Source organism: Rhinatrema bivittatum, chromosome 1 (genome assembly GCF_901001135.1).
Source record: "Rhinatrema bivittatum chromosome 1, aRhiBiv1.1, whole genome shotgun sequence".
Classification (NCBI taxonomy): domain Eukaryota; kingdom Metazoa; phylum Chordata; class Amphibia; order Gymnophiona; family Rhinatrematidae; genus Rhinatrema; species Rhinatrema bivittatum.
In genome coordinates, this window is record NC_042615.1 from 626,726,687 (window position 1) to 626,740,302 (window position 13,616).

Here is a 13,616-nt window from a genome sequence, read left to right on the forward strand (position 1 = left end):
AAAGCTTCACAGAAAACAGTGTGCGTTGCCATGGTCAACCTTGCAAAATTTGGAGATTAGGCGCTTAAGTCTTAGGAACACCCATACTACGCCCCTTTTTTGCCTCCTTATTCTTGACACTCGCACAGGTATGCATGTGTGTACTTCCTGGCTTCTTAAAATTTGCGTTGCTCGCACGCGGCCCATATACACATGTATGGGAAAATATTTGTGCGAGCAATGCTTTTAAAATCTACCTGTTTGGATTTTTTTCAACATATAACTTTATGTCAAGACATATACATGATATCTTTTTCCTTTGGAAATCTACAAGAGCTAATTTTCATTTGTTTACTGAATGGCTGAATTCTTTACATGGAAATTTGAAATTTCCTATGGTATATGATCATAATATGTTTTTGAATATACACATCTACAAAGAAGTTTGGTACATCTATATACAGAAAACTCAGAGAAAGAAAATTTGTTGTTTTGATAGTTCCTATACTGTTTGTCTCAACAAAGTTTTACAATTTAAGCAAACGATTTTTCAACTATTAAAAAGGTTATAAAACAGGTTTTAATGCAAATAGAGAATGACTATTACACAGATACGTCACATGAAGTCTGCATTCTACAATATTCAGAGCTGGTGTAGTCGCTTCTATTATTCATCAACACCAACAAATTTTGATGCTACATAACAATGGAGAAATGACTACTTACTTGATAATATCCTCTACTTTAATGAAGACAGGTTAATCCACGACCAGTGGGTTATGCACCTCTACCAGCAGATGAAGGCAAGCAAAGCTGACGTCACGGTATATTTATCCCTGCACTGACATCAGCCTGCCAGAATTCTCAGCAAAAGCCAACTTTGGACAACTAAATAATATATGATAATAACTATTAACAGTCAGGAAGACAATAGCACCACCATCTAGCAGCCAAGGGCGCGAAGTTGGATTAAAGCCTTTATTAAAAATAAAAAAGAAGGAAATTATCAGGGAAACAGTGATCTTTCCTTTCTTAGCATTCAGACAAGTTAATCCATGACCAACGGGATGTTCCAAAGCTACTCTTTAACAGGGCGGGAGGCTACCCGCGGTAAAATCAACACCGCATGCGCGAAGGCTTCATACTCCTGGGCCTGCACATCCAGACGGTAATGCCTGGAAAAGGTGTGTAGAGAGGAGTATGTTGCAGCTCAGCAAATCTCGAGAGGAGACAATCTAATCTTCACCCATGACTCAGCATGAACCCCAGTGGAATAAGCTTCAACCTGATTAGGCAACGGCTGCTCAGCATCTTAATCCAGCGGGCTATCAGTCTGCAATGCCAGCTCACCATGTTTACCCCCACCGTGGAGTATAAACAGACGATCCGTCTTCCTGAGAGGTTTAGAAACCTCCAAATACCTCAAGATCTGTAACAGACTATATTCATCCAGATCTTGCTCTCTGTCCAGAGTCGGCAGGGAAACAGATTGATTCAAGTGAAAATCCCAGACCACATTCAGCAAAAAAGATGGAAAAGTTTGCAGCTGGACCGCCCCCAGAATCACTCGAAGGAACTGTTCCAAGCAAAACAGAGCTTTCAGCTCAGAAACTCTATGTATAGAACATTGTCCTCAAAGTGGGTAACCTCAAGGAGAGGCTACACAGTGGTCGAAAGGTGGGACCCGCCAGAAATCCAGAACCAGATTAAGACTCCACAAGGCAACTGCAAGGGCGGGGGGGGGACACAAAGATGCTTCACCATTTTCAAGAACCAGGCCACATCCGGATGTACCAACAAGGGTTCACCATTTACCTGACCACGGAAACAGGCAAGAGCTGCCACTTCTACCTTCAAGGACTTAAGGGCCAAGCTCTTAATCAACCCATACTGCAAAAAATCCAAAATGAACAGAATATTTAACTGAATGAAGTTGAATCTCTCTTGTACCAAGCCTCAAACACTCGCCAAACCCAAATATGGGCTAAAGAAATGGAGAACTTTCGCGCTCAAAGCAAAGTGGAACATCCACACTTCAGCAACCGAGCCTTCTCACATGCCATACCATAAGACAAACTCGAGTTGGATCTTTGTGAAGAATAGGCCCCTTTAAGAGCAGATCCCTGTGGACTGGTAATCAGAAAGGAGAGTCCACCAGGAGCCTCCTCAGATCTGCATATCATAGCGCCCTGGATCAATCTGGCACGACCAGAAGCACCAACCTGTGTGTCTCTCGATCCTCTGAATAATTCTGCCCAACAGAAAAGGCATATAGAAACTTGCCATCCAGGCACTCCTGCACAAGGGCATCGATGCCCAAAGACTTCAGATTTCTCCTGCGACTGAAGAAGCAAGGAACCTTTGCATTGTGCGGTCACCAGCCAGACTTGAAACGTGAGGCTCCATCAGCTCGCTATGACCTGGAACGCTTTGTTTGACAATTCCCATTCTCCTGAATCTACACGGTCTGCTGAGAAAGTCAGCTCATACATACTGTCTTTTCCTGCAATGTGTGAGGCTGAGATCTCCTGAAGATGTACTTTCACCCATTCCATGAGTTGGGCCTACAACACTTACTGGCTCTTGGTTCCTCCCTGGTGATTGACGTATTTCACAGTCGCAAAATCAGACATCATTTGGACTGCTCGCCCCTGTAAATTGTCAATGAATCGCAAGCATGCCAATCTAATGAGACAGGCTTCCAGCCTATTAATAGTTCAGAGAGACTCCTCTGTACTCCAGCGCCCCTGTGTGGTCAACTCCTAACAGTGAGCCCCCCAACCCTGGAGGCTTGCATCTGTCATGAGTACAAGCCAGTCCGGTGTTCGTAGGGGCAGTAGGGAGATGGAGAATACTGGCAGGCTGTCGTCAGTGCAGGGGTTTATATATGGTGATGTCACCTTTGCTCTGTCTCCATCTGCTGGTAAAGGTGCATAACCCACTGGTCATGGATTAACCTGTCTGAATACTAAGAAATTTTCAGTTGGCACCACTGATAGCTTACACTTGTGGATGCAAAATTAAAATTATGTGGCGAGGTCATATTTACCTTGCATAGCTAGTTTAGGCATTCTTGAACCCATGAGTCATTTCCCTTGTGGGGGGGGGGGGGGGGGGGTTCTTTGCAGTCAAATTTTCTCTCATAACTTTTGGCAAGAACCAATTTCTGGGAAAAACTATTGATTAAAAGGATATACTTTATTATCTACTTTTTTAGTTTACTTGATGTTGTGTCCATGTCTGAAAGTATATGTGGGGAGGTCTAAAAGAATGATTAAAACAAAATTGATAGAATATCAAAGTTGCCTCACAGAAAGAAAACACAATTACTTACAGTGCAGCACTGTCTAGATCAGTGGTTCCTGACCCTCTCTTGGGGAGCCCCAGCCAGTCAGGTTTTCAGGATACCCACAATGAATATGCATGAGAGAAAATTTGCATTCACTGCCTCCATAACATGCAAATTTTCTTTCATGCATATTCACTGCGGATATCCTGAAAACCCGACTGGCTGAGGTGTCCCCAGGACAGCGTTAGGAACACCTGGTCTAGATCAAGGCCATCCCTTTCACGATTGGAAATGGTGTATTAGTAAGAATCGTATATCAAAGAACAACCAAGAGAAGGAGATCGATAAGCCAAATTAAATCAAAGAACAGTTTAAGATTTTTTATTGCAAATAATGTCCCATCAAGTTTTGAATATGGAAATTAAATGGTATTCCATTATTTAAAGATTTTTACAAATATGGAGTTGTTCATTTAGTTTATCAAACATAGGTGTAAGCAAAGCAGGAACATGTGAATGTATAAATATGGAAGCTCAGAAATGGATCTGTTTCAGTTTGAAATGCCTTGATACGAATATGCAAATATGCTGGAAAATCTAAGGTTGTGCATCAGGTTTTCTGTAAGTATGCTGATTGGTTCCATTATTTAGACACTTTAAAAAGAAAAATTATTTTTATTCCAGTAAGAAGAGCTGCGCTTTAGGTATTATATGAAAAAGAACTTGCAAGATGCTGCCACAATTTTAAATATGGAAGACACTAATTGAAACAGTATAAATAACATTCCCCCATACTGAATTTGGTTTCAAAATATGTACCCGTGTCGGGGTACATTTGAAAAATGACAAAGTTTTGATGGTGAGATACAACTGAAGGTGACAAGAAGTTTTGATGGTTTTCGCTACAATACAATGGTACAGCGGTAGCTCAAGGAATTTTTTTACATCCTTTTGATTCACTTTCAGAAGAGTCTATTTTTCCAGATAAGTAGACTAATTGCAGGAAAAAATATTTGACAAGATACATTTAAATTGACTGATGATTATATGTGTAAGGGAACTGAAAGCTGACAAGCTGGTAGTACCTAGTATGATGATCATAATTTTGACAATATAGTGAGTCAGTTAAAAAAAAAAAAAGTAGTAATTATGGTGTATGGAGGAATTTAATGCATCAGATAAATGTCCAATCCTCCTTTATAAGATATTTTGAGACATTTTCTCCATATGGTGTCTTTATAGTATAGCAGATCAAACATTTTGATATTTGAAGTTGCATGTTAAGAGTTTTATAAATAAACTTCAAAGGTATCTTTTAGGTGACACTATAACAGGAAGTAGGCAAGAAAGAAAACGTAATAATTGAGCCAAGTGAATTAGTCTTGTTTGGCTCTGAGATACAACTTGAGCAGAATCAGACAGATTAATGCATGCATAACAGCACACATGCCAAACCAAAATTTATGAAAAAAGTTGAAAAAACTTTTCATTTTGTATGTGAGTTTATCTATACTCTCTTTTGTCCTGCTCTCTTCCATTTCATCTGCCTCGAAAATTTCTCAATGTCCTAGAGTTATCTCAGTTTTTTTGTACAATCTCTCTCATCTCCTCTTTCTATTTCTACATTCATAGTGTATGGTTCTTGCCCATATAGCTTTCCCTCTTTTCTTATAACCATTTTTTTCCCTTCCATCTCTCACCCTTCCTCTACAATCATTTCTCCACATTTTTAGCTTCTGCAGCTCAGTCTTTCTTTCCTTTCTCATTTACCTCAGCATGTCTCTTCCCATTGTTCTCTCAGCCTCCCTTTTGGTTCTTACCTCCTATTTCTCATATCTCCATTAGATTCTTTCACTCCTTCACTTCCATATGCCCTCACAATGCTTATGTTCTCTCACTGCATTGCTTGATATTTCTTATCTGCTTCTTTCCTGTCCCTAAACTCTCATCCCACTTCTCCCTCCTCAATGACCTCATCTCTTCTCATGCAATACTACTAAGGTTTATAAAATCTCACTTGCATGGTTCAGGCAGTTCTATGGCATTCTCACATTGGGGCCAATGCAATTATGTGCGCTGAAAGTGGGTGCTGATTTTTCAGCGCCTGCTTTTTTAACGCACACATGGCGCCTGCAAAGGGGGGCGCCATGCAATATGGAAATTAGGGGGTCGCGCTAGGAAGGAGGCGCTAGCATCGCTTGTGCGACCTTAGCGCCTCCTTCCTAACGCGACCCGCTGCGGCTGCCGGTTATGAAGACCGACGCCGGTAAACTCGGCCTCTGTTTTCATAACCTGCCTGTCTGCCAGTAATAAAAATGGCCGCCGAGTTTCTGCTTTTCTGTACTTCTTTTCAATGCGCTCAGCTATTAATGCTTACTCCAGACAGGCGTTAATATTTGAGCGATAAATATGCGTCTGAGATGCACATTTATCTTTTTGCATTCAGAGTGAGTGAGTAATAGGCTCATTCACATGCATTTGCATGTGATGAGTGCTCTCTCATTCACTCCGCGGACGCACATTAAATAGGCGCTAATCCCCCTATTGCATTAGGGGGTGGATTACATCTATTTATCCCACGTCTGTCTGCGGGTTATACAGTGCGCTCAGCTGAGAGCACTGCATTGCATTGGCCCCATTATTGGCTAAATTCATTGAGCTCCACGTAGCTCATTCTAATCAGAGCCCACCAAATGAGTGGTATTGGAGAGCACAAGGAAAATTAGGGTAGGGTTCAGTATCAGAAAGAGGTTCAGACTACAGAAGCTGGCATAAACAGGTCATAATGAGGAGAAGAGACTGAGCAGAAGAGACAGCTGTGATGGATTGAGTGAAGTGGGGGCATGGTGTTAACTCTGATTGTTGTTGCTTGCTTTCTGTAAGGTCAACAAGCTGAGCAAAACCAGCCGGTTGGCTTGATCTGGGCCTTAGTATTTTTAAGGCTTGCCCCTTTATACTCTACAAAATAAACTTAATTATAATTTCACATACCTCCATAAGTCCAGATATGCCAGAAAACCAGAGTTTCATGTGAAGGTTTTCAACAGTTATGTCATTCACAGTATTTTGAATTTCTTGTATCTTGAACATTCTATCTGTAGTCACTCGTACATCATTTCTTCCATTAATATACATGGTATACTCAGACAAGTTAGTTTCTGAGCTCAGTGCTTCCACAAGTTGGTAGACTCCAAGGCCCAAAGCTGTTATATGTGCTAAGAAAGATATCTATCGGGCAAGAAAAAATATAAAATACACATAGTATTGGTGAATATAATAAACTACCCATCTAAAATATTGTAGATCTATTGCAGAAAAGACAGTGAAAACAATGGTGTGGAAAATATTATAGGAAAAGACATGGCTCATCTTTTAAGACCAATAATGAAGCTAAAGTTCTTTGGAACCACATTTCTGGATTTGTATTTATTGACATACCGGCTCTCCTATAACAATGTTAGCAGCTTTCTAAACATTTAAATTGCACACTCATTCATCTAAAAAATATTTTTGCCAGTATTCATTCCCTCTTTGTACATAGTTTTTAATGTGCATTTTTTTTACTCACCGGCAGTCTATCATTTTTTCTGCAATATTTGACGCATCTGTACTGCCAAATTGCCCATCTGTAACTGATGTTCTCCAGGAATAGCAAGATAAATCACTTACACATATGGGTGATGTAATCTAATGATGCCAAAAAACAGAATTCAGCTAGCTTGAGCTAGAAAGCCTAGAAGGCATTTTTGTTCATGTGCACCTGGGTCCCTGCACTTCCCCTTCAGTCCATAACAAAGCTTAAGAGCCAATTTTTATTTTTTTTTTATAAACTCCAATGGTAGGTGGGATCATGTATGACATTTATCTTGCTGTCTATGGAGAACACCAGTTACAGGTAAGCAAATGTACTTTCTCTACAAACAAGCAGGACTACGTCAGTCACAACTGGGGATTCCCAAGCTGAGGGTTGTCAAATGTCTTCACTTACTTATTTGCTAAGTCAATCCACACAAAGAGTTTACTAAAACAAATTTTGAGATCATTTCAAAACAGATTTTTTTTTTTTAAAGGACTGCCTGTCTAAATTTACTATCCTAGCAGAAGTCAGAATTTAAAAGAGAAGTAAGCATATGCACTAAGCTCTATATAGCAGCCTTACCAAATTCCTAAAAGTAGTAGAGCCAAGATGGGTTGCAGAAGTTGCCATTGCTCTTGTATCATGCACCTTTATATAGGCTTGTAAACTTGGGCCTTTCTTGTCATTGTAACTATATATACATTCCGAGATAGACTCTGCAACTGGCCATTTTGTGTCTGCTTGTCCAGGTCTCTTATTGTGATAAAAGACTAAGAGCTAAATGGATTTTATTTATTTTAAAAGATTTCTATTCCGCCTTTCTATTCAGGGCGGATTACAAAAAACATTCATAAGCTTCATGATGACAATAACATGTATAAAGATCTTATTTACTGTTATTTTCATGGATGTTTACTGTTAGTTATTTATTTATTTTTATTTATTTATTAATTGTTATTTTATCTATTTATTATTACTTCTTAATTGTTAACATTATTATATATATTTTCCTGTTATTTAGATTAACCATGTTCATTGTAAACCGCTAACTTGAAGCGATAGTTACTGTTCATTGTAAACCGGGGTGATATGTATATTATACAGGAACCTCCGGTATATAAATCCTTAAATAAATAAATAAATAAAGTAAAAAGTAGATCATTCATTAAAAACAATTCTAAATAGATGTGTTTTTAAAGGCTTTCTAAATGTTTTGGAATTATCACAGATTCTTAATTCTTTTGAAAGTGTATTCCTAAACATTGGTCCTGCCACGGAGAGTGCTCTTTCGCGCATTTTGTCAAGGCGGATAAGTTTAGAAGATGGTATGTCAAGGAGATATTGGTTCGCCAAACGTAAAGATCTGGATGGAGAATAAAGTTTCATGATGGCATTTGTCCAGGGAGAAAGTAAATTGAAAATTATATTGGATCCTAAATGATATAGGTAACCAATGTAATTGCTTTAGTATGCGTGTGATGTGTTCATGGCTTGATTAATTAGTTAGTAGACGAGCAGCTGTATTCTGAATGATTTGTAATGGACGAATTATATATTTAGGGACACCAATGATCAGCGAATTACAGTAATCCATACTTGAAAAACAAAAGTGTTTGTAAAACAATCCAAAAGCCATTGGGCTCCAGATATGGTTTTACATGGCGAAGTAGTTGCCATTTGTAATGTGATGTCCGAGTTAGATTTTTTTATATGGGTTTGCATGTTTAATGATTGATCAATTTGAATTCCAAGATTGCGGACAACTTTAGAAAGTTTAATTAATTGATTATTAGGCAATACTTCTGATGGAATCGAATGGAAATCTTGAAAGATAAATTATTTCTGTTTTTTGGAGATTGAGTGCGAGTTTGAGTGATAGCAAATTTTGAATTGTTAATAGTAAATGCGATAAAAATAGTTCAGTTTCAATCCATGTTGTTTTGATTGGAAAGAAAAATGTATATCGTCGGCATAAAATCCATAGTGAACATTGAAACTTGCTAATATTCGGCAGAGGGGGGTTAAGTATATATTAAATAATACCGCCGATAGGGCGGAGCCCTGAGGGACTCAGGATGTAATGGATTTCCATGAAGACCTATAAGAATCTACTTTCACTTGTAATGTATGGTTAGAGAGAAATGAAGAAAACCAATTAAGAATGTTGCCTGTTAAACCTATTGCTTTTAGATGATTTCTTAAGATGTTGTGATTGATTGTATCAAAAACTGCCGAAATGTCTAATACCACCAAAATAAAATTTGTGCCTTGTTCAAATCCACATCTAATTGAGTCAAATAACAGCAATAATTCGGTATTATGTAGCTTTCAGAAACCAAATTGGTATTGATCAAGTGCATTTCTGTTAATAAATGAAGAAAGCAGTTTTAATACACAAATTTTTAGGATTTTTGCTGTATAAGATAAAAATGAAATTGGACAATAATTTGAAAATACGGAAGGATCAACATTGTGTTTCTTTAGGACTGGGCGAACAATAGCCATTTAAGTGAGTCCAGAACATAGCTCTCCAAAGGGATGCGCTAATTATATTTGTAATGAAATCAACAGTGTCATGTTTAATAGATTTTAGTAAAATTGTTGAACATGGATTTAATGAACATGATGAAGTATTCATTGTAGAAATGGAGTCAAGAACGGCTTCCTCTGTTACTGTCTCAAAGATTGACCAAGGAAGACTATCCAAGCAAAAAGTATCATCTATAATCACTGTAGGGGTTGTTATAGCATTTCTAATGGTATTAATTTTCTCAATGAAAACATCTACAAATTGATCTGCTTTGTTTGCGTTTGAATTAGTCAAGGGGAAAAGTGAGGAATTTGGAGGTGGTTTTATTATTTGATTTATCAAATGATAACGTTCAGCTGGTTTGGTTCAACGAAACAAATTTTGGAATATATATTTATTGTTTTTTAATTTCTTAGATTTCATTTTGGTATGCCAAAAGGTAATCCTTGTATAAAGTTAAATTTGTGTGATTAGGTTGGTGTCGCCATTTCCATTCGAGTTGTCTTAAAAAAAAAAAAAAAAATTAACTTAAGGTCATTGGTATACCAAGGAACATAATGCTTGCACGTTTTTTTTTTTTAAGTTTTCATCGGGCATAGTTCATCTAGAGATACTGTTAAAGCGATATCCCAAGTTGATAGTAAACTTGTAGTTTAATTATCCGAGATTTTATCAAGAAGAGGAGTGAATTTATTAGCAAGATCATCAGGGGCTATTAAAGCTACGTTTTTTTTTTCAACTGCGTATTAGAAGAGGATAGCACCGGTTGTTGTTCTCCAGATATTTCAATGTTAATAAGAAGGGATCTGTCCACGGCATGGGCGTAGTATTAGTGGAGACTTAAACTGGTAGAGTAGTTTTTGTTATTATTATTATTATTATTATTATTATTAATACATTGGATTTATATGTCCTTTTTTGTGTGTTGGTGACAAAATGTGTTGTTGCCAACCGCAAGCATTGAAAGTTTCTAATAAAGTAAGTGACATGAATTGGAGGAGCTATATCTAAATGTAGATTAAAATCACCAAGAATTGTTGTCATATGAGGACCTAAGGAGAGTGTTAGTAATGCTTTAAATAGGGGTGATGAATTGTTATTGAGCAGTCCTGGTGGACAGTATATGAGACAGATATTGATAATATTAGATTTCAGTCAAAGTACTTCATACTGGTCGGGGATAGAAATAGCAACGTCAGTAAATTTAAGATTTATTTTTTTTTTTTTTTAAAGAATATGGCAAGACCTCCACCTCTTCACAATTGTCTCGATTTAAATATGTAATTATAATCTGGAGGACAACATTTATTAAATATAGGGACATCGTGATCTTTGGTCCATGTTTCAGTGATGCAAAAGCAATCGGGGGTGGAAGTTAGGAGTAGGTCATGAATTATTGTGATTTTTTTTTAAATCGATTGTGCATTGATGAGTAAAGAAGCAAAATAGAAGTAATTGATAAGACCGGTAAGGTTGATTTAGGAAAATATCTTAAGACACGGTCGCAAAGAGGAGGTGTCTTATGGCAAGTTATGGGAGGAAAGTTGTAACGGCCATAGTCAGCAAAAATTTGGATTTGTGACATGGTTCCTTCAAGATATTACAAGGGTATGATTAATCTCAGTAAAATATCAGATAGAGATGTAAAATATAACCGTACACAGGAAGGTGAGCACGAAGGAGCGCACATAGAGGAAAGCTCTACTAGTAGCAGATTTTATTCAACATGGAAATGAATTTTCAGATATAAGATGAATATTAGAGCACATTCAACCACATTGGTGGGGAAGCAATTGACAAGTGTTTGACGAGCCTTGAATAGAAGTCAGTTATTTGCATGCCAACTGTGCAGCTAGATGGGTTGAAAGTTGATACTGAGCAGAGTGTGTTTAATGTTAATGCAGTGACATATACAATGACGTGCCTTGACTGTCATGTGTAAATTTAAAATGCTTCTATTATGTTTCTGTAGTTTTGCTGGACAAAATAAATGGGTGCGGCTAAATTATGTCTATATAGATGGCAGCTTTTGGAATGATCTATCCGAAAAGATCATGACATGAGCCCCTGAAGCAGAGGACATGTTATCACTTCAGGTAAATGTTTGAAATACAGATTGAAAATGAAAATAGTCTATTTACTTTTAAAAGAATATTTAATATGCAAACAAAAACTATAAAATATAATCAATGCAATTACCTGGGATCCATGATTATACAAGTCTATCTAGCATATAAAAGACTGTGAAGACTGAAAAATCAATTGCCTGTTACTGGTGATATGAGATCCTTGATACTTAATATTCAATATTTAGTGCACACTGCATATATGGAATGCTAATATTAAGTGGTTAAAATATATACCTGCAACCAACAATAGAATCCATTCACATGGGTCCACACAAATCCATGATGGTTTTCTCGAATATTTATGGTATAGCGCTAAGAGTTCACAGATCCTTATAATGGATTAAATCGATAAATGAAGCAAGAGCAGCATTAAATTAAGCGTTTCCACCTTTTATTCATGAATAATTGGCTTTGGAAACGCTTAAGAATAATACGCTTAATTTAATGCTGTTTTGCTTCATTTATCGATTAATCCATTATAAGGATCCGTGAACTCTTAGAGCTATACCATCTTTATTTGTGGTGTCACAAAGAGAGTATACCGCTCAACGTCTCCACTTTCTATTTACTGTTTCTTGAATATTTATCTTTGATGCAATCTTCACATGTATCTAGAACTTCTCTTAAAGTGAATGCTACTGATTTTCCTACTTTTGCTCAGATTTTAGAGTGTCAGTTCAAATGTGGAAGGAGTTCATGCCACCCAACTACAGTGCATTCAAAAAATATTCTGACCCCTTCTTTTTCCACATTTTATGTCACAGCCTTATTTTAAAATTGAAGATATGTATTTTCCCTCCTCAATCTACACACAATACCCTATAATAAAGCAAAATCATTTTTGTAGAAATTTGTTCAAATTACAAAAACAAAACTGAAATATCACATTTACATAATTATTCAGTTTCTTTGCTATGACACTCAAAGTTAAGTTCAGCTACATACTGTTTCCATTGATCATACTTGAGATGTTTCTCCAACTTGGAGTCCACCTACGATAAATTCAATTGATAGGACATGATGTGGAAAGGCACACACCTGTCTATTTAATTTCCCAGAGTTGACAGTGCATGTCAGAGCAAAATTAAAGCCATGAAATCAAAGGAATTGTCTGCAACCTTTAGGACAGGATTGTGTCGAGGAACAGATCTGAGAAAGGGTTCAAAAAATTGCTGCAACACTGAAGGTCCTGAAGAACACAGTGACCTCCATCATTCTTGAATGAAAAGTTCAGAATCACCAGTACTCTTCCTAGAGCTGGCTACCTGACCAAATTAAGCAATTGGGGGAGAAGGGCCTTTGCCAGGGAGGTGACCAAGAACCCAATGGTCACTCTGACAAGCTCCAGCGTTCTGCTGTAAAGATGGGAGAACCTTCCAGAAGAACAACCATCTTTGCAGCACTCCACCAATCAGGCCTTTATGGTAGAGAGGCCAGACAGAAGCTACTCCTCAGTAAAAGGCACTTAAAGGACTCTCAGAGCATGAGAAAAAAAGATTCTCTGAACTGTTGAAATCAAGATTGAATTCTTGGGCCTGAATGCCAAGCGTCAGGCACTGCTCATCATCTAGCAAATACCATCCATACAGGTGGTGGCAGCATCGTGCTGTGGGGATATTTTTCAGCTGCAGGAACTGGGAGACTTGTCAGGATTGTGGGACAGATGAATGGAGCAAAGTACAGAGAGATCCTTAATGAAAACCTGCTTTAAAGCACTCTGGACCTCAGACTGGAGTGACAATTCACCTTCCAACAGGGCAACGACCCTAAGCACACAGCCAAGACAACACAGGAGTGTCTTCAGCACAAGTCTATGAATGTCCTTGTACGGCCCAGCTACAGCCCATACTTGAACCCGATCGAAAATCTCTGGAGACCCCTGAAAATAGCTGTCCACAGAAGCTCCCTATCCAACCTGACAGAGCTTGAGAGGATCTGCAGAAAAAAATGGGAGAAAATGCCCAATCCAAGTGTGCCAAGATTGTGCCAAGATTGTAGCTGCAAAAGGTGCCTCAACAAAGTGCTGAGTAAAGGGTCTGAATACTTACATAAATAAATTTCAGGGTTTTGTTTTTTTTTTAATTAATTTGAACAAACTTCTACAAACCTGTTG

At 37.8% G+C, this 13,616-nt stretch overlaps 1 protein-coding gene across 1 annotated transcript in view; it reads right to left on the bottom strand.

The window, feature by feature from the left end:
* Positions 1-13,616, bottom strand: part of MAN2A1 (mannosidase alpha class 2A member 1) — a 485,077-nt gene that overhangs the window by 160,350 nt on the left and 311,111 nt on the right. Inside the window, 1 exon segment of the mRNA XM_029571989.1 lies at positions 6,259-6,495. Within this exon segment, the coding sequence (XP_029427849.1) occupies positions 6,259-6,495 (237 nt within the window).